Raw genomic sequence first — 21,694 nt, forward strand, 5'->3', positions numbered from 1 at the left:
TTGATACAAAACATAAACATGCACAACAGCACCTATGCGCACTGAAATTACCTTGCTGACCTTGAGCGATCCACACTGAATGCAGTCAGCTGTGTTAAAGTGGATGCCCCATCTCAGAGGGGTTTGCAGTCAGGTGTATGTGCCTTGAATTACACTGACTGGAGCTGAATAGTGATCAGCATCGAGAACATGGCTCTAATTTCCTTCAGACCAGAAGATCTCTGGTCAGTTACACCTTGTACTGAGAGCACTGAACGCAGCATTAAAGGCTTTAAAACCTGACGATTCCTAGTATACACTACTCATTTTCACCATTGCAACCGTTTCGTGAACTTTTCAATTATCATAACTGTAATTAAGGTCATATTGTAATCTCTGGACAGTTCACTTTAGAGCTGTGTCAGGTCCCTTGAAGAAACAGTCCGTTCCATCAAAACAAAAACATGAGTCAGGCATCTATTACACTAATATGTTTATGTAATTAATGCAAAACTAGAACCTAGCTAATTATCTCCCTGGCTTTTGACATCAGGTATAAATGTAGCAATCTTACAGTGTAGTTCAAATCGTTCTCATAGCTCCTAGTAGAAATGCATGTATCACCAACAGACCTGGTGTTTGCCATTTACTATCCTGTCCTTGCAGCTATCGGGATTCCAGGTAAAGTGTTGGTGGTAGTTATTCGTTACAGGAATCATTGCTTAGCTGTGTTACTGCTTTCATTTACCAGTAAAAGTTCTCTACATTATGAATATCCCTTTTCCCTGTAACTTGTTAATTTCTCCACGTAAAGGGAAACATTCTTCCCTCCAATTGCTATAATTTCCCTCCTTTTACCTTATCATTTTTCCACATTAATGCTATACATTCCCCATTTTAACAGCAACATTTTTCCCATTTACTGATATAATTTCTCGTCACTAATTATGTAATTTCTCCCCTTTGGAAGTGTAATTTCGCACCATTACTGGCATAATTTCTTAACATTGTCAGTGCAATTTCTTCCGCTTGCCAGTATCACGTTCCACTTTCAGGGCATAATTGCTCCTCTTTAGCCGTATCATTTTCCCATTAACAAGTGTAATTTTTCCAGCTTTAAAGGATAATTTGGAGCTTCCAAATCCACACCTCTACTTGTGCTATTTCATGGTGTAAATGCAGTTCTATTATGATCACTGTGGGTAAATTATCACACTGTTATCAGTGTGTAAATGTAGTTCTATTGTATTATTGACACTATTTCTTTGGGCCTCCTTATCTCGAGAGACAATGGATACGCACCTGGAGGTGGTCAGTGGTTTGTGAAGCAGCGCCTGGAGTGGCTATAAAGGCCAATTCTGGAGTGACAGGCTCTTCCACAGGTGCTGCAGAGAAATTTGTTTGTCGGGGCTGTTGCACAGTTGGCTCTCCCCTTGCGCCTCTGTCTTTTTTCCTGCCAACTACTAAGTCTCTTCGACTCGCCACAATTTAGCCCTGTCTTTATGGCTGCCCGCCAGCTCTGGCGAATGCTGGCAACTGACTCCCATGACTTGTGATCAATGTCACACGATTTCATGTCGCGTCTTTATAGCGGAGACATGGACGGCCGGTGGGTCTGATACCAGTGGCGAGCTCGCTGTACAATGTGTCTTTGGGGATCCTGCCATCTTCCATGCGGCTCACATGGCCACGCAACTATTACTGTGAGTGAATTATCACACTGTTATTAGTGTGTAAATGTAGTTCTATTGTATTATTGACACTGTTACTATGGGTCGATTACCGCACTGTTATCATGGTGTAGATGTAATTCTGGTGCGTTACTGACATTGTTAGCATGGGTGAAATACCATACTGTTATCCCAGTGTAAATGCAGTTATAATGTGTAATTGACATTGTTTCTGTGGGTGAATTATCACACTGTTATCACGGTGTAGATGTAGTTATACTCTCTTATTTTCATCATTACTGTCGATGAATTATCACACTGTTATCACTGTGTAAATGTAGTTCTACTCTTTTATTTTTCATCAATACTGTCGGTGTATTATCACACTGCTTTCTCAGTGTAAATGCAGTTCTATTGTGTTATTCGCACTTTTGCTGTGGGGCAACTTTCACGCTGTTATCATGGTGCATGCGGAGGTCTATTGCTTTAATAGTAGTAACAGCAGATGTGTGATTTTCACAAATGATTACTGACTAAATTTATTCAACGTGTAAATAATGCTTGACTTAATGTAATTATTGAATTTATTGAAGAAACATTATTGTTGTTAACAGAAATATAAGCAATGCAACAAGTGGCCGTTCTATGAACGTATCCACACTTACCCCAAACCTCACAGCGCTCAGTCTTTCTGTTCTCAAATTCTAACTGACACTGCTTCAGCCCGGCTCTCCTCTTCCACATTAGCTGCTGCTAAAGTTACCAATACTGAGTCTGAATGTTCCTTCTGCTCTAAGTTTCTGGCAATGTCCCAGATGTTCCCATTTTCATTCTTTTCTTCATATTTTGTAGACTGGTGGCATCCCTCGCATCTGAATCAGAAAGTGTAAATTTCAATACCCATAGGACTAAGCTCATCATCTATGCCAGCAGCTCAGCACAGTACTGGGGAACTTTCCTCAAATGAGACCTCATGATCTGCCAGTTCTGGTGGTTCAGAACGAAATCGAATTTCCCAGCTGAGTAACGGGAGAAGCGGTCGGAGTTATCACAGTGTCTTCAACAACATAACCTCTGGAAAGTCAAATAAGGCTAATTGTCTTCCATTCTCTCTGTTTGAGGATCTTTCTGAACAAGTTGACTGTTGAATCTTACAACACTGAATCATTTTACAGTAATTCATTGGATGAGAGCCTGTTAGGTTCTTCATGGATATAATCCTTTTTAAATGCAAGTTCTCTTTCCTCCTTTCCTCTCAGTTTCCACTTTTATTGTCGGTTATTGCATTTTTCCCCTGTTAAATATCTTCTCGACTATGTTACTGGCGTTATTTTTCTTGTCTGCTTGATGTTCCCATGTTGGTTTAAATTGATTATCGATGCCTTCTTGTTCTCCATTATGTTTGATTGTATTATTTTACATTATGCTGATATTGACCAGTCTGACTTTTAATCCAGATGATTCATTGAAACACAGAAACAAGTACCCAGAGGTTAAGCGATAAGTTTCGATTCAGGATCATGTGTCAAAGCTGTGAATTTCACAGAAAATTCTGAAAATCCGATGGTTTTGTTGGAGTTGGACCAGTGCATTTCCTGTTCTCGCTCGCTCACACAAACATACTCTCCAACTTACTCTTAGTCTCTCCGTCTCGATTACAGCTAACTTGGCAGTGATTGTGATCCTGTCCCGAGGAAGATGCGGTCTCTCCGGATGTATCACCTTCTATCTGGTGTCGATGGCAGTAACGGATCTCCTGGTCATGATCACCGCTGTGATATTAAACCGAATTGCTGGCATTTATTTCCCTTTCAGTTTCCTGTCCATCACACCGGTATGCAGTCTCCGTATTGCCTTAAATTATGCGATCGTAGACTGTTCTGTCTGGTTAACAGTCGCTTTCACCTTTGATCGATTTATGGCCATTTGCTGCCAGAAACTGAAGATAAAATACTGCACTGAGAAAACGGCAGCACGGGTTATAGGAATATTGTCAGTCGTGAGCTGTTTAAAATATACGTTCTTGTATTTTATATATAAACCTTTGTATATAATTAACAATATACCCTGGTTCTGCAGCATAAAATCAATATTCTATACGTCACCTGCATGGGTCGCATATCACTGGATTCACCACATTCTAACCCCCTGTCTCCCATTCATTTTGATTTTACTGCTCAATGCTCTGACCGTCAGACATATCCTAGTGGCCAGTAGAGGCCGCAGGAGACTCCGAGCCCCCAGCAATGGAGAGAAACAGAGTGACCCAGAGATGGAGAGCCGGAGAAAGTCCATTGTTTTACTCTTCTGCATCTCTGGTAGTTTTATCCTGTTATATTTGCCATTTCTTATAAATTTCCTTTATATCCGAATTGCGAACATTAGTTATTTTTCTGGTTCCAATTTCAATGAATCAAATTTTATTCTGCAGGAAAGCGGATATATGCTCCAGCTTTTGTGCTCCTGTGTCAATCCATTTATTTATGCAGGGACCCAGAGTAAATTCAGAGAGGAGTTAAAGAATGGAGTGAAATATCCACTGAGTCTAATTGTTAAATTGTTGAAATGATGAAAATTGTACAATGCTACATGATTCGAACGTTATATTCTATCCATTGCCGTTCTTGTGCATGTCACACATGGCCTCCGCTCCCAGAAAAAGAGTCACTCGCTTTGAGATCCATCTCCATTTAAGAATGCATAAACGACGCTGTGATGCCGCATAATTCAGTGCTGTAACATGTTCTCATTTAGTTTCCAGTTCTCTTCCCCGTGTCGAGTCTAGCTTCATACATTTGCATCAGCCTTCAGGGTAGAATAGACTCTGAAATTGAATCATGTAATGCCCCAAGCATTGCTCTCCAATCCAACAGCATCCATCACAGATGCAGTCTTGTACCCATAAACATAGGAACAGAGGAAATGCTGGAGGAAAGAGACAGTTCGCCTTCTACTCTTTTCATTTGCCAATTGGGTCAGCATCCCTATTTCATCAAACAGAATAAAATCATTAGAAGAAAAGGGATGCAAACAATAAAGATCTGAAAAAGAAATTCATCAAATTAAATGAGGTTATTATCTTCACTATTGACTATGCACTCCAGTCACTTTGCCTTCTATCATCCCAGTAGTCCCAATTCCCATGATACAATGTTCATAGATTTTTTGACTAATCACAGCAATCGCAATAAGCTAGCCTACAACATAGCGAAATATGAAAAGAGTTAGACTCCAGTGGTGAAGAGCTTTAGGAACCATATTTCCAAATTCACCTGTTCCTCTCAAGCAATTCTACATTTACCGCATGTCATGTCACAAATTTCTCACATACCATCTTCCAAAATGCCATCCTGTGAATGAATTCTGCCTAATTTGCATGGTAAGAATCAATATTAACTGCTTTCACCTTAACTGTAGGGAATCTACTCCATAAATCGACTACTCAGTAAAATATTGTTTCAGTAGATTGGCTTTGAATTAACCTCATTCACTGTAGCTGTGACCTCTGAAAAACCTGTCGCGCTTACATCATCTAGTTCATTTTTGAATCTGGAAAATAGAAAGCGTACCACCCCGGCACCATCCCTTTTCCAATGAGAATTTGATCAATATACATAATCGCTCCGCACAATCCAATCTGCTACGAAGTCAATAAAAAGGAATGAAACCAGACGGACCACCCAGCATCGACCTAGGCACTGGAAATGACAACGGCAAATCCAGGCCTGTCGACCCGTCAAAGTCCTCCTTACTAACATCTGGGAGCTTGTGCCAAAGTTGGGAGAGCTGTCCCACAGACTAGTCAAGCAACAGCCTGACATAGTCATACTCACGGAATCATACCTGACAGACAATGTCCCAGACACTGCCATCACCATCCCCGGGTATGTCCTGACCCACCAGCAGGACAGACCAACCAAAGGTAGCAGCACAGTGGTATACAGTAGGGAGGCAGTTGCCCTGGGAGTCCTCAACATCGACTCCGGACCCCATGAAGTCTCATGGCATCAGGTCAAACACGAACAAGGAAACCTTCTGCTGATTACCACCAATCGCCCTCCCTCAGCTGATGAGCCAGTACTCCACCATGTTGAACAGCACTTTGAGGAAGCACTTTGAGGAAGCACTGAGGGTGGCGAGGGTACAGAATGTACTCTGGGTGGGGGACTTCAATGTCCATCACCAAGAGTGGCTCGGTCGCACCACTACAGACCGAGCTGGCCGAGTCCGAAAGGACATATCTGCTAGACTGGGTATGCAGCAGGTGGTGAGGGAACCAACAAGAGGGGAAAACATACTTGACCTCATCCTTACCAATCTGCCTGCCGCAGATGAATTTGTTCATGACAGTATTGGTAGGAGTTACCACCGCACAGTCATTGTGGAGACGAAGTACCGCCTTCACACTGAGGATACCCTCCATCGTGTTCTGTGGCACTACCACCGTGTTAAATGGGATAGATTTTGAACAGATCTAGCAATGCAAAACTGGCCATCCACGATGCGTGATGAGCCATCAGCAGCAACAGAATTGTACTCATCTACAATCTGGAACCTCATGGCCCAGCATATCCCCACTCTACCATTACCAGCAAGCCAGGAGACGAACCCCGGTTCAATGAAGAGTGTAAGGGGGCATGCCAGGAGCAGCACCAGGCATACCTCAAGATGAGGTGGCAACCTGATGAAGCTACAACCCAGGACTATCTGCGTGCAAAACTGCATAAGCAGCATGCGAGAGACAGAGCTAAGAGATCCCATAACCAACAGATCAGATCTAAGCTCTGCAGTCCTACCACATCCAGCAGTGAATGGTGGTGGACAATTAAACAACTAACTGGAGTAGGTGGCTCCACAAATATCCCCATCCTCAATGATGGGGGAGCCAAGCACATCAAAGAACAAAGAACAGTACAGCACAGGAACAGGCCATTGGGCCCACCAAGTCTGCGCCGATTTTGATACCTGCCTAAACTAAAATCTTCTGCACTTCTGGGGTCCGTATCCCTCTATTCCCATCCTATTCATGTATTTGTCAAGATGCCTCTTAAACGTTTCTATGATACCTGCTTCCACCACCTCCCCCGGCAACAAGTTCCAGGCACTCACCACACTCTGTGTAAAGAACTGGCCTCGCACATCCCCTCTAAACTTTGCCCCTCTCACCTTAAACCTATGTTCCCTAGTAACTGACTCTTCAACCCTGGGAAAAAGCTTCTGAATATCCACTCTGTCCATGCCGCTTATAACTTTGTAAACCTCTATCATGTCGCCCCTCCACCTCAGTCGTTCCAGTGAAAACAATCTGAGTTTATCCAAACTCTCCTCATATCTAATGCCCTCCAGACCAGGCAACATCCTGGTAAATCTCTTCTGTACCCTCTCCAAAGCTTCCACGTCCTTCTGGTAGTGTGGCGACCAGATTTGCACACAATATTCTAAGTGTGGCCTAACTAAAGTTCTGTACAGCTGCAGCATGACATGCCAATTTTTATACTCTATGCCCCGACCAATGAAGGCAAGCATGCTGTATGACTTCTTGACTACCTTATCCACTTGCGTTGCCACTTTCAGTGACCCCTGTGGATCTGTACGCCCAGATCTCTCTGCCTGTCAATACTTCTATGGGTTCTGCCATTCACTGTATACTTCCCACCTGCATTAGACCTTCCAAAATGCATGACATCACATTTGTCCAGATTCAACTCCATCTGCCATTTCTCCAGCAAAAGTCTCCAAACGATCGATATCCTGCTGTATCCTCTGACAATCCTCATCATTATCCGCAACTCCACCAACCTTTGTGTCGTCCGCAAACTTACTAATCAGACCAGCTACATTTTCCTCCAAATCATTTATATATACTACAAACAGCAAATATCCCAGCACTGATCCCTGCGGAACACCACTAGTCACATCCCTCCATTCAGAAAAGCACACTTTCACTGCTACCTATGTCTTCCATGACCGAGCCAGTTCTGTACCCATCTTGCCACCTCCACTCTGATCCCGTGTGACTTCACAACAAAAACAAGAAAAGCTGGAATCACTCAGCAGGTCTGGCAGCATCTGTGGAAAGAGAAGCAGAGTTAACGTTTCGGGTCAGTGACCCTTCTTCGGAACTGACAAATATTAGAAAAGTCACAGATTATAAACAAGTGAGGTTGGGGTGAGGCAAGAGATAACAAAGGAGAAGGTGCGGATTGGACCAGACCACATAGCTGACCAAAAGGTCACGGAGCAAAGGCAAACAATATGTTAATGGTGTGTTGAAAGACAAAGCATTAGTACAGATTAGGTGTGAATACACCGAATAATGAACAGCAGCAAGTGCAAACCTGAAGAAAAACAACCTGAAAAAAACAGTGGGTAAGCAAACTGAACAAACTAAGATGAAATGAAATAAATGCAAAAAAAGATTGTAAAGAATGTCAGAAGGAATGTAAAAAAAGGAAGAAAAAATAACTAAAAATGAAAGTAAAGTGGGGGGCTGTCATGCTCTGAAATTATTGAACTCAATGTTCAGTCCGGCAGGCTGTCGTGTGCCTAATCGGTCGATGAGATGCTGTTCCTCGAGCTTGCGTTGATATTCACTGGAACACTGCAGCAATCCCAGGACAAAGATGTGAGCATGAGAGCAGGGGGGAGTGTTGAATTGGCAAGCAACCGGAAGCTCAGGGTCCTGCTTGCGGACTGAGCGGAGATGTTCCGCAAAGTGGTCACCCAGTCTGCGCTTGTTCTCCCCAATGTAGAGGAGACCACACTGTGAGCAGTGATTACAGTATACTACATTGAAAGAAGTACAAGTAAATCGCTGCTTCACCTGAAAGGAGTGTTTGGGGCCTGGGATAATGAGGAGAGGGGAGGTAAATGGGCAGGTATTACACCTCCTGCGATTGCAGGGGAAGGTGCCCTGGGACGGGGACGAGGTGGTGGGGGTAATGGAGGAGTGGACCAGGGTGTCGCGGAGGGAACAATCCCTTCGGAATGCTGACAGGGGAAGGGAGGGGAAGATGTGACTGGTAGTGGCATCATGCTGGAGGTGGCGAAAATGGCGGAGGATGATCCTTTGGATATGGAGGCTGGTGGGATGAAAAGTGAGGACAAGGGGAACCCTGTCACGGTTCAGGAAGGGAGGGGAAGGGGTGAGGGTAGAGGTGCGGGGAATGGGTCGGACTCGGTTGAGGGCCCTGTCAACCACAGTGGGGGGATATCCTCGGTTGAGGAAAAAGGAGGTCATATCAGAAGCACCGTCATGGAAGGTAGCATCATCAGAGCAGATGCGTCGGAGACGGAGAAACTGGGAGAATGGAATGGAGTCCTTACAGGAGGTAGGGTGTGAAGAAGTGTAGTCGAGGTAGCTGTGGGAGTCAGTGGGCTTATAATGGATATTGGTAGACAACCTATCCCCAGAGATGGAGACAGAGAAGTCGAGGAAGGGAAGGGAAGTGTCAGAGATGCACCTTGTAAAGGTGAGAGAAGGGTGGAAATTGGAAGCAAAGTTGATAAAGTTTTCTAGTTCGGGGCGGGAGCAGGAAACGGCACTGATACAGTCATCAATGTACCGGAAAAAGAGTTGGGGGAGGGGGCCTGAGTAGGACTGGAACAAAGAATGCTCGACATATCCCACAAAAAGACAGGCATAACTGGGACCCATGCTGGTACCCATAGCGACACCTTTTACTTGAAGGAAGTGCATGGAGTTGAAGGAGAAGTTGTTCAATGTGAGAACAAGTTCAGCCAGGCGGAGGAGTGTCTTGGTGGATGGGGACTGGTTGGGCCTCTGTTCCAGGAAGAAGCGGAGAGCCCTCAAACCATCCTGGTGGGGGATGGAGGTGCAGAGCGATTGGACGTCCATAGTGAAGAGGAGGCGGTTGGGACCAGGAAACTTGAAATTGTCAAAAAGACGTAGGGCGTCAGAAGAGTCACGGATGTAGGTGGGAAGAGACTGGACCAGCGGAGAAAAGATAGAGTCTAGATAGGAAGAAATAAGTTCAGTGGGGCAGGAGCAGGCTGACACAATGGATCTGCCGGGACAGTCCCGTTTGTGGATTTTGGGAAGGAGGTAGAAGCGGGCTGTCCGGGGTTGTGGGACGATGAGGTTGGATGCCGTAGAGGGAAGATCTCCAGAGGAGATGAGGTCAGTGACAGTCCTTTGGACGGTGGCTTGATGTTCGGTGGTGGGGTCATGGTCCAGAGGGAGGTAGGAAGAGGTGTCTGTGAGTTGGCGTTGAGCTTCTGCAAGGTAGAGGTCGGTACGCCATACAACAACAGCACCACCCTTGTCTGCAGGTTTGATGACCATGTCGGGGTTAGACCAGAGAGAACGGAGTGCCTCAATTTCAGAGGGGGACAGGTTAGAGTGAGTGAGGGGGGCAGAGAAATTGAGACGACCAATGTCTCGCCGACAGTTTTCAATGAAGAGATCAAGAGCGGGTAAGAGGCCAAGGGGAGAGGTCCAGGTAGAGGGAGACACCTTTTGTACCAATCTGCTATGAGGGACCTTGTCAAAGGCTTTACTGAAGTCCATATTGATAACATCCACTGCCCTTCCTTCATCAATCATCTTCGTCACGTCCTCAAAAAACTCATTCAAATTAGTGAGACACGACCTCCCCTTTACAAAACCATCCTGCCTCTCGCTAATAAGTCCATTTGTTTCCAAATGGGAGTAAACCTGTCCCGAATAATCCTCTCTAATAATTTCCCTACCATTGACGTAAGGCTCACCGGCCTATAATTTCCTGGATTATCCTTGCTACCCTTCTTAAACAAAGGAACAACATTGGCTATTCTCCAGTCCTCTGGGCCCTCACCTGTAGCCAATGAGGATGCAAAGATTTCTGTCAAGGCCCTAGCAATTTTTCCCTTGCCTCCCTCAGTATTCTGGGGTAGATCCCATCAGGCCCTGGGGACGCATCTACCTTAATGCTTTGCAAGACACCCAACACCTACTCCTTTTTGATAATGAGATGACTGAGACTATCTACTCTCCCTTCCCTCGGCTCATCATCCACCAAGTCCATCTCCTTGGTGAATATTGATGCAAAGTACTCATTTAGTACCTCGCCCATTTCCTCTTGCTCCACACATAGATTCCCTTCTCTGTCCTTGAGTGGGCCAACCCTTTCCCTGGTTAGCCTCTTGCTCTTTATATACCTATAAAAAGCCTTGGGATTTTCCTTAATCCTGTTTGCCAATGACTTCTCATAACCCCTTTTCGCCCTCCTTACTCCTTGCTTAAGTTCCTTCCTACTCTCTTTATATTCCTCAAGGGATTCGTCTGTTCCCAGCCGTCCAGCCCTTCTGAATGCTTCCTTTTTCTTTTTGATGAGGCTCACAATATCCCGCGTTATCCAAGGTTCCTGAAACTTGCCAAACTTATCCTTCTTCCTCACAGGAACATGCTGGTCCTGGATTCTAATCAACTGACGTTTGAAACACTCCCAGATGTCAGATGTTGATTTACCCTCAAACAGCCACCCCCAATCTAAATTCTTCAGTTCCTGCCTAATATTGTTATAATTAGCCTTCCCCCGATTTAGCACCTTCACCCGAGGACTACTCTTATCCTTATTGACAAGTACCTTAAAACTTATGGAATTATGGTCACTGCTCCCGAAATGCTCCTCTACTGAAACTGCGACCACCTGGCCGGCTCATTCCGCAATACCAGGCCCAGTGCGGTCCCATCCCTAGGTGGACTATTTACGTATTGTTTCAAGAAACCCTCTTGGATGCTCGTTACAAATTCTGCCCCATCCAAGCCCCTAGCACTAAGTGAGTACCAGTCAATACAGAGGAAGTTAAAATCACCCACCACTACAACCCTGTTACCTCTATATCTTTCCAAAATCTGTCTGCATATCTGCTCCTCTACCTCCCGCTGGCTGTTGGGAAGCTTGTAGTAAACCCCCAACATCGTGACTGCACCTTTCCTATTCCTGAGCTCCACCCATATTGCCTCGCTGCATGACCCCTTCGAGGTGTCCTCCCGCAGTACAGCTGTGATATTCTCCTTAACCAGCAATGCAAATCCCCAACCCCTTTTACATCCCCCTCTATTCATCCTGAAGCTTCTAAATCCTGGAACATTTAGCTGCTAATCCTGTTCTTCCCTCAACCAAGTCTCTGTAATAGCAACAACATCATAGTTCCAAGTATTAATTCAAGCTCTATGTTCATCTGCCTTACCTGTTATACTTCTCGCATTGAAACAAATGCACTTCAGACCACCAGTCCCGCTGTGCTCCGCAACATCTCTCTGCCTGCTCTTCCTTTTAGTCTTACTGGCCTTATTTACTAGTTCCCCCTCATTTATTTCACTTGCTGTCCTGCTGCTCTGGTTCCCACCCCCTTGCCACACTAGTTTAAACCCTCCCGAGTGACGCTAGCAAACCTCGCAGCCAGGATATTTGTTCCCCTCCAGTTCAGTTGCAACCCGTCCTTCTTGTACAGGTCCCATCTGTCCGAGAAGAGATCCCAATGGTCCAGATATCCGAAACCCTCCCTTCTACACCATCTGCTCAGCCACGTGTTTAGCTGCACTATCTTCCTATTTCTAGCCTCACTGGCACGTGGCACAGGGAGTAATCCCAAGATTACAACCCTGGAGGTCCTGCCTTTTAACTTTCTACCTAACTCCTAAACTCCCCCTGCAGGACTTCGTCACTCTTGCTGCCGATGTCGTTGGTACCGATGTGTACCCCAACCTCTGGCTGTTCACCCTCCCCCTTCAGAATGCACCCTGTCCATTCAGAGACATCCTTGACCCTGGCACCAGGGAGGCAACATACCATCCTGGAGTCTCTTTCACGTCCACAGAAGCGCCAATCTGTGCCCCTAAATATAGAGTCCCCTATAACTATTGCTCTTCTGCGATTTGTCCTCCCTGCTGAACAATAGTGGCAGCGGTGGTGCCACTGCTCTGGCTGCTGCTGTTTTCCCTGATAGGCCATCCCCCCAACAGTATCCAAAACTGTATACTTGTTAGAGAGGGGGATAGCCACAGGGGATTCCTGCACTGTCTGCCTGCCCCTTCTGGTGGTTACCCATCTATCTGCCTGCACCTTGTGTGAAGTTTGCAAGTTCTCCCTGTGTCTGCGTGGGTTTTCTCTGGGTGCTCCGGTTTCCTCCCACAAGCCAAAAGACCTGCAGGTTGGTCGGTAAATTGGCCATTATAAATTGCCCCTAGTATAGGTAGATGGTAGGGAAATGTAGAGACAGGTGGGGATGCGGTAGGAATATGGGATTAGTGTAGGATTATTATATATGGGTGGTTGATGGTCAGCACAGACTCGGTGGGCCGAAGGGCCTGTTTCAGTGCTGTATCTCTAAAACTAAAACTAAAACCTTGGGTGTAACCACTTCTCTAAAACTCCTGTCTATGACACTTTCTGCCACCTGTATGCTCCTAAGTGCATCCAGTTGCTGCTCCAACCGATCCATGCAGTCTGTGAGGACCTGCAGCTGGGTACACTTCCTGCAGATGTAGTCGTCCGGAACGCTGCAAGCATCACGGACCTCCCACGTCTCACAGGTGAAGCACTTTACCCCTCTAACTGACATTTCTAGCACTATTTAATTAATAAAAATAAATACTGATTAAATCCTTACTAAATTGTTATAATTAACGATATGGTCCCTAGTGCTAGATTCCTACTATAAATATTAAATGCTGACTAAAAACAGTAATCTCCTCCGTCTGGTTTAGTTACTCTACTTATTAATTAGTTAATTAGGGTTTTAATCAATTTTTATCAATGCTTTATTTTCAAATTCAGTACAAATTCCCTACCAGCCAATCAGGTCACAGCTTTCCTGTGATGTCACTTTTCAGTTTTTTTTTAACCGGAGGTCAGTTTTTTATACTCACCAGTCCAGAACTCCGAGTCTTCTCCGTGAATGTAGGCCGCGAATCCCCGAGGTAAGTTTTTTGTACTCACCAGTCCGGAACTCCGCCCTCTGAGTCATCTCCCTGGATGAAGCTATCAATGCAAAAGATAAGGCTGAAGCATTTGCAAGAATCTTCAGCCAGAAGTGCCGAGTGGGTGATCCTTCTTGACATCCTCTTGAAGTTACAGATTCCAGACTTCAGCAATTTGATTCACTCTGCGTGATATCAAGAATCAACTGAAGGCACTGGATACTGCAAAGGCCATGGGCCCTGACAATATTCCGGCAATAGTACTGTAGACCTGTGCTCCAGAACTTGCTGTGCCCCTAGCCAAGCTGTTCCAGCACAGCAACAACACTGGCATCTACCCTGCAATGTGGAAAATTACCCAGGTATTTATGGTACACAAAAAGCAGTACAAGTCCAACCCGACCAATTACCGCCCCAACAGCCTACTCTCAATCATCGGTAAAGTGATGGAAGGAGTCATCAACAGTGCCATCAAGTGGCACTTGCTTAGCAATAACCTGCTCAGTGACCCTTAGTTTGGGTTCTGCAAGGGCCACTCAGCTCCTGACCTCATTACATCCTTGGTTCAAACATGGACAAAAGAGCTGAACTCAAGAGGTGAGGTGAGAGTATCTGCCCTTGACATCAAGGCAGTATTCGACCGAGAATGGCATCAAGGAACCCCAGCAAAACGAAGGTCAATGTGAATCAGGGAGAAAACACTTCACTGGCTGCAGCCATACCTAACGCAAAGGAAAATGGTTGTGGTTGTTGGAGGTCAATCATCTGAGCTCCAGGACATCACTCCAGGAGTTCCTCAGGGTAGTGTCCTAGGCCCAACCATCTTCAGCTGCTTCATCAATGACCTTCCTTCAATCATAAGGTCAGAACTGGCAATGTTCGCACATGATTGCACAATGTTCAGTGGAATTCGTGACTCCTCAGATACTGAAGCAGTCCGTGTAGAAATGCAGCAAGACCTGGACAATATCCATGCTTGGGCTGATAAGTGGCAAGTAACATTCGCGCCATACAAGTGCCAGGCAATGACCATCTCCAACAAGAGAGAATCTAACCATCTCCCCTTGACATTCAACGGCATTACCATCGCTGAATCCCCCACTATCAACACCTAGGGGCTACCATTGACCAGAAACTGAACTGGAGTAGCCATATAATTACCGTGGCTGCAAGATCAGGTCAGAGGCTAGGAATCCTGCAGCGAGTAACTCACATCCTGACTCCCCAAAGCCTGTCCACCAGCTACAAGGCACAAGTCAGAAGTGCGATGGAATATTCTCCACTTGCCTGAATGGATGCAGCTCCACCAACACTCAAGAAGCTCTACACCATCCAGAACAAAGCAGCCTGCTTCATTGACATCCCATCTACTAACATTCACTCCCTCCATGACCGACGCACAGTGGCAGCAATGTGTACCATCTACAAGATGCACTGCAGTAACACAGCGAAGCTCCATAGACAGCACCTTCCAATCCCGTGAACTCTACCAACTAGAAGGACAAGGGCAGCAAATGCATGGGAATACCACCACCTGCAAGTCCCCCTCCAAGTCACATACCATCCTGACTTGGAACTATATCGCTATTCCTTCACTGTCACTGGGTCCAAATCCTGGAATTCCCTTCCTAACAGCACTGTGGGGTGTACCTACCCCACATGGACTGCAGTGGTTCAAAAAGGCAGCTCACCATCACCTTCTCAAGGGCAATTAGGGATGGGCAACAAATCCTGGCCTGGCCAACGACGCCCACATCCCATGAATGAATTAAAAATAATCTATTCCACCTCCTTAATCATTCTGTTTCCTTGTGTTGGTGTCTGTTCAATAGCCACAACATTCTATCGTGTCCAGAACTGCACACAGCAATCTAAGTGAGGTTGCATCAATGATTTATAAAGTCACGTGAGTGTCTCACCATATCGGCTCAATATTGCTTTTTACTTTACATCCCAATATCTAATTTGCTTTGCTCAATGTTGTGCTATCTTCAATGTATTGTCAATCAAAAACACAGCTCGCTTTTATTTTTTCATGTGAACTAATTTCTTTTCATTGAAGTGATGGTCCATTTTTGGATTTCTTCTCTCCACGTGACTTACTTTGTATTTCCCGACATTAAATGTCATCTGTCGTCTGTCTGCCATCTTCCCTTAGCTTATCACTTCAGATTTGCAGTATACCATCTACATCAGCTTTATTTCACCTGCAAAGGTAGTTGTTGTCTTGTAACTCCTCATTCGCGATCACTTAAAAAGCTATTAAACTAACGAGGTCCTAAATAAATAAAAGCAAAATACTGCAGATGCTGGAAATCTGAAATAAAAAACAAGAAATGCTGGAAATACTCAGCAGGTTTGGCGGCATCTGTGGAGATAGTAGCAGAGTTAACGTTTCAAGTCAGTGACCCTTCTTCAGAACTGGCAAATATTAGAAATGTGAAAGGTTATAAGCAAGTAAAGCGGGGGTGGGGAAGAGATAACAAAGGATGAGGTGTAGATAGGACAAGGTCACAGAATAGCTGACCAGAAGGTCATGGAGCAAAGACAAACAACATGTTAATGGTGTGTTGAAAGACAAAGCATTCGTACAGAAAGGATGCTAATGGACTGAAAATTGAACAGCTGCAAGTACAAACATGAAATAAAAACAGTGGGTATGCAAACTGAACAAACTAAGATGAAATAAAATAAAACAAGCAGAAAAAAATAGAAAAAAGGAAAAAGAAAAAATAACTAAAAATAAAAGTAAAATGGGGGGCCCGTCATGCTTTGAAATTATTGAACTTAATATTCAGTCCAGCAGGCTGTAGTGTGCCTAATCGGTGAATGATTTGCTGTTCCTCGAGCTTGCATTGATATTCACTTGAACACTGCAGCAAAACCAGGACAGAGATGTGAGCATGAGAGCAGAGGGGAGTGTTGAAATGGCAAGCAACTGGAATCTCGGGGTCCTGCTTTCGGACTGAGTGGAGGTGTTCTACAAAGAGGTCACCCAGTCTGTGTTTGGTCTCCCGACTGTCGTGGAGAACACATTGTGAGCAGCGAATACAGTATACTATATTGAAAGAAGTACAAGTAAATCGCTGCTTCACCTCAAAGGATAGTTTGGGGCCTCTGATAGTAAGGAGAGAGGAGGTAAATGGGAAGGTATTACACCTCCTGTGATTGCATGGGAAGGTGCCGTGGGAAGGGGACGAGGTGGTGGGGGTAATGGAGGAGTGGACCAGGGTGTCGTGGAGGGAACGATCCCTTCGGAATGCTGACAGGGGAAGGGAGGGGATGATGTGTTTGGCAGTGGCATCTCGCTGGAGGAGGCAGAAATGGTGGAGGATGATCCTTTGGATATGGAGGCTGATGGGCTGGAAAGTGAGGGCAAGGGGAACCCTGTCGCAGTTCTGGGAGGGAGGGGAAGGGTTGAGGGTAGAGGTGTGGGAAATGGGCCAGACACGGTTGAAGACGCTGTCAACCACAGTGGGGGGGAATCCTCAGTTGAGGAAAAAGGAAGACATATCAGAAGTGCTGTCATGGAAGGTAGCATCATCAGAGCAGATGCGTCTGTGATGGAGAAACTGGGAGAATGGAATGGAGCCCTTACAGGAGGTAGGGTATAAAGAAGTGTAGTCGAGGTAGCTGTGGGAGTCGGTGGGCTTATAATGGATATTAGTAGACAGACTATCCCCAGAGATGGGGACAGAGAGGTCGAGGAAGGGAAGGGAAGGGAAGTGTCAGAAATGGACCATGTAAAGGTGAGAGAAGGGTGGAATTTAGAAGCAAAGTTGATAAACTTTTCCAGTTCGGGGCGGGAGCAGGAAATGGCACCGATACAGTCATCAATGTACCAGGAAAAGTGTTGAGGGAGGGGAGAATTTCCATTTCTTGTTTTTATTTGAGGTCCTAAACAAATCTCTGTGGGACCCACTGGCAACATTTCCCCAGATCAATGACAATGCCTATATCACCAGCCTTTGGAGTTTATCGATCAAACAATTACAAATCGATTTTAAAATATTTTGACAGATTCCCACTTTATTTATTTCCAGTCCCATCCTCTCCAGAGGAGTTTTACACGTATCTAAGTGCAGCACACCCATCGCCTTAACCTTATCAAGAACCTCTGTCACACGCTCGAAGAAAGCTAGTGAAATAGGTCGGCAAATGTCTCCCATTCATGAAAACATGTTGATGAGATTTTGAGATTATTTTTCTATCCAGATGCTCCTTTAATAAGGGTTTCCACAGTTTTACCCAAACTTTAAAAAAGGCATGGATCTGCTTTTCTCTCCCCATACACCTCTCCAATGTTCAATAATTGCTTCTAGATTTATGACGACTATCAATATGCCCCTATTTCCAAAGGATCCTGGGATGCATCTCGTCCATTCCCCGACAAAGTTTCATCTTCAGTTTCCACAACTGTTCGACAACCATGCTGGTGGGAATGTGAATAGTGTCACAACTGACTCTGAAAACCCTCTCGTTCCCATTTCCAGATAAAATCTATTAGCTCTTCGCTCCTTGGTAAAAACTGAGGCAAAATAGCATTTAGATTGTTTTCAGCCTGTGTTGCCTCACTCCATCCAGTGTTTCATTTTTTTCTCTGAATGTTACTTAAAAAAAACCAATTACTGACCTTTTCTTCGCTTGCTACATTCATTTTTTCATTGCTATCTCTATGTTTTTTTACACTCCAGGCTTCCCTTTTGATATTGAATTCATCTTGATTATGATGCACTTTCTTTAATGAACTTAAAAGTTTTGTTTCTTCCTTGGTACTTCCGGCAGCATAACCTCTAGGGTGATGGTAGCACAGAATCCTTTCCAGCACATCAAGGTGCAGTCATTAGAGAGCGGCATATCTGTTGATGAAAACACAACTTGTTTAATAATAACAGACGATTAGAGAATTGATGCTAAATTGCTGTCAACCACATATTGATGAATAATGTAAATTCGTTAAATGCTAACCTTAAATTTAAGCAATATGTGATTTGTTTGAATTTGACTTCACAAAAGTGGAGAAACTTGCCAGATGCATAGTAAAGGATGGCTTTAGTTCTGCACTCGCTGGTTCCCCTCCCTCTCTTCTGCTGAAAGTGCTAACTCTGACTGGGTTCAATTCTGCACTCACTGGTGTTACAACCGAGGTGGGAGGTGTGCACTGTTAATGCAATCCCACCTCTCCGCAGGTCACAACATTTATTTAATTTTTCCCACTTACTGAAACTCTATTTTTCCGCCAGTATAAAGAACACCAACGATAAACAACAATATTAGATTAATATAAAACAGGTTTTAAGAAATAATTAAGTAAAACATACATGCAAATGTATGGAAGAAGTCCTTTGTTTTGGCGAGCTGTCCCAAAGATAAATAGGGGGCTGTCAATGGGATCTTCCTAGAACAGTTATTTCCAGGCAAATTTGATGATTAGTCTGAGTAAGCTTTACAAGAGATGTAGCACAGAAAGTTCCAGTCAGGCTTTACAGCAGGAAGCAGCAGCAAAGATTTGTTCAGGTCTTATAGCAGCAATGTAGCAGTAAAGGTTTCTTCAAATACAGTAAGAAATAGTAAACACTTGATGCGAGAATTCTTTTAAAGAGGGAAAGATATCAGCTGTCTTCTCCTGGCAAGTACACAGCAACTGACTTTTTGTAACTGTTCAAAATGAAACCAAAACTATTCAGATGCAAGTTCTATGACATCTATAAATCTTGGCCTTTCACACCTTTGCAACCACTTTATCAAAGTCACAAGCACAACACCTGCTGGGTTATTTGGACACAGGTGCTTTACAGACTACTTAAATTTTACTCAGTTGCAAACATTCTGTTGACCTTCCTCTTCAAAGCAAAAACGCAATGTTTAGCGATCTCCAGATGGATCAGTGTCCAGAATTCAAATATAAGTTATTTAAAACATGTTTTACAAAAGAAACAGAAGAAATCTCGTAACACTGGTTCCTCTTCCCCTCCTCTCCTGAATATACTGACTGACTGGGTTCAGCTCGACATTCCCTTGATCCTCACCTTCTCCTGTCCTGACGGAGCTGACTGTGTCTGGGCTCAGTTCTACACTCACTGGTTCCCCTCTCTCTCCTCTTCTGAAGGTGCTGACTGTGATTGGGTTCAGTTGTATTATTTCCACGCCATCTCCTCCCCTGAAGGTTTTGACACATAAAAGGAAACAATAGCGTAGGAGGAGGCCATTCAGTCCTTCGAGCCTGTCCTCCCATTCAGGCAGATTATTTATGATCTGTATATTATCTTCAGGTACCTTCATTCAGTAACCATTTATACCCTTGTCTAACAAAAGTCTATCACTTTGTTTGGAAATGTTCAATAGACGTGACCCCCCCGGCCCATCTCAATAGCTTTTTGCAGGAGTAGATTACATCGAGGTAATTATGTTAATAGACGAGTAATCCTGATGTGTGTACTAATGATTTAAAGACATGACTTCAAATTCCGCCAGTGCAGCTAGGGAATTAAAATTTAATTCACCAAATAAAACTGGATTAAACTAAACACAAAACTATGGGAATGCCATTTTTTAAAAAAACTGGTTCACTAATGTTCTTCAGGAGAGGAAATCTGGCTTCCTTACCCAGTCTGGCCTATATGTGACTCTAAATTGTAATGCAGTTAACTCTTCACTCGCCTCTGAAATGGTGCAGCAGGACATTCACTTGTACCACATCTCAAGTGAAAGCATACTGAGTATAAAACCGGACTGTTCACCGAGCTTCAACCTGGCCTCGGATTTGGGCATGACAACATCAAGCATGAAAAGCAGGGCTACGAGAGAGGGCAGGGAGGGGAATAGCTGAGTTGCTCTTGTGGACAGGCTACACAGCCAAGACGGACCGAATGGCCTCCTTCTGTATTGTAAAGATTCCATGGCTCTATGCTTCCATTATTCTTCACTAACACCTGGGGACTGGAACCAAAGTTCGGAAATCTGTCTCACAGCCTGGTCACTGTCCTATTCAGATGGAACAGACCCACAGCTGCACAACAGTAGACAATTGTGAGGGATTGGCCCTGGGAGTCCACAACATTAACACTGTATGCCTGAAGTCGTCTGGAGTTAGGTCACACTTAGAGTCAAAGAGTCATAGAGAGATACAGCACAGCCCTTTGACCCAACGAGTCCGTGCCGACCATCAACCACCCATTTATACTAATCCTGCATTAATCTAATTTTTCCTCTCACATCCCCACCTTCCCTCAATTCTCCTGCCAGCTACCTACACTAGGGGCAATTTTTACAACGACCAATTTACCTATCTGCCCACAAGTCTTTGGCATGTGGGAGGAAACCGGAGCAGCCGGAGGAAACCCGTGCGGTCACAGGGAGAACTTGCAAAGTCCACACAGGCAGTACCCAGAACCGAACCCGGGTCGCTGGAGCTGTGAGGCTGCGGTGCTTGGAAATGAAAAACTCGTGCTTATTACTGTCCTCCCTGACCTGATGAATCGGTACTCCTCCATGTTGTGCACCAGTCAGAACAAGCACTGAAGGTAGCAAGGAAGAAAATATACTTTATATGGGGGAATTTCAGTGCCTATGACCAACAGTGGCTCGGTAGTAGCAATACTGGCTGAGTTCTGAAGGGCATAACTGCCACACTGGACCTGGGGCTTGTGTCGAGTTAACTGACAAGAGAGAAAAACGTGCTTGGCCTCGTCCTCAGAAATCCAGCTCTAGCAGATGCATCTGTCCATGCCAATATTGATTTGAGTGACCACAGCACAATCTTTGTTGAGACTTTGTCCCGTCTTCACACGGATGATATCCTCCATTCTATTGTGCAACACGGCCAATTTGCTAAATTATGCAAAACTAGCAGGTCAAATTGAGCATCTACGAGGCAACGTGGGCCATCAGTAAGAGTCGAATATTATTCCACCACAATTTGACACCTCATAGTCTGGTATATCCCTCACGCTACACTATCAAGAAGATAAAGAAGTAATACTAGTTAAATGTGGAGTGTAGCAGAGCATGCCAAGAGCAGCACATGGCGCACCTGAAAGTGAGGTGCCAACCTGGTGAAGCAACAACAAAGGATGGCATGCGTGCCGAACAACAAAAGCTGTATGCTATTGATCGTGCT

The 21,694-nt window shown here is 44.7% G+C and overlaps 1 protein-coding gene across 1 annotated transcript; it reads left to right on the forward strand.

Moving 5' to 3' along the window:
* Positions 1–590: 590 nt before the first annotated feature.
* Positions 591–4,218, forward strand: LOC137348863 (probable G-protein coupled receptor 139). The gene is made up of 2 exons (XM_068014096.1): positions 591–660; positions 3,311–4,218. The coding sequence occupies exons 1-2, from the start codon at positions 591–593 to the stop codon at positions 4,216–4,218; spliced, it is 978 nt and encodes a 325-aa protein (XP_067870197.1).
* The last annotated feature ends 17,476 nt before the right edge of the window (positions 4,219–21,694 follow it).

Source organism: Heterodontus francisci, chromosome 34 (assembly GCF_036365525.1).
Source record: "Heterodontus francisci isolate sHetFra1 chromosome 34, sHetFra1.hap1, whole genome shotgun sequence".
NCBI lineage: Eukaryota > Metazoa > Chordata > Chondrichthyes > Heterodontiformes > Heterodontidae > Heterodontus > Heterodontus francisci.

What these genes read in the sequence shown, in the direction of transcription:
- LOC137348863 (XM_068014096.1), top strand. Translation starts at nt 591, where the DNA reads ATGCATGTATCACCAACAGACCTGGTGTTTGCCATTTACTATCCTGTC. An exon ending in TGCAGCTATCGGGATTCCAG is followed by an intron (nt 661 to 3,310) that starts GTAAAGTGTTGG and finishes TCTCGATTACAG; the next exon opens with CTAACTTGGCAGTGATTGTG.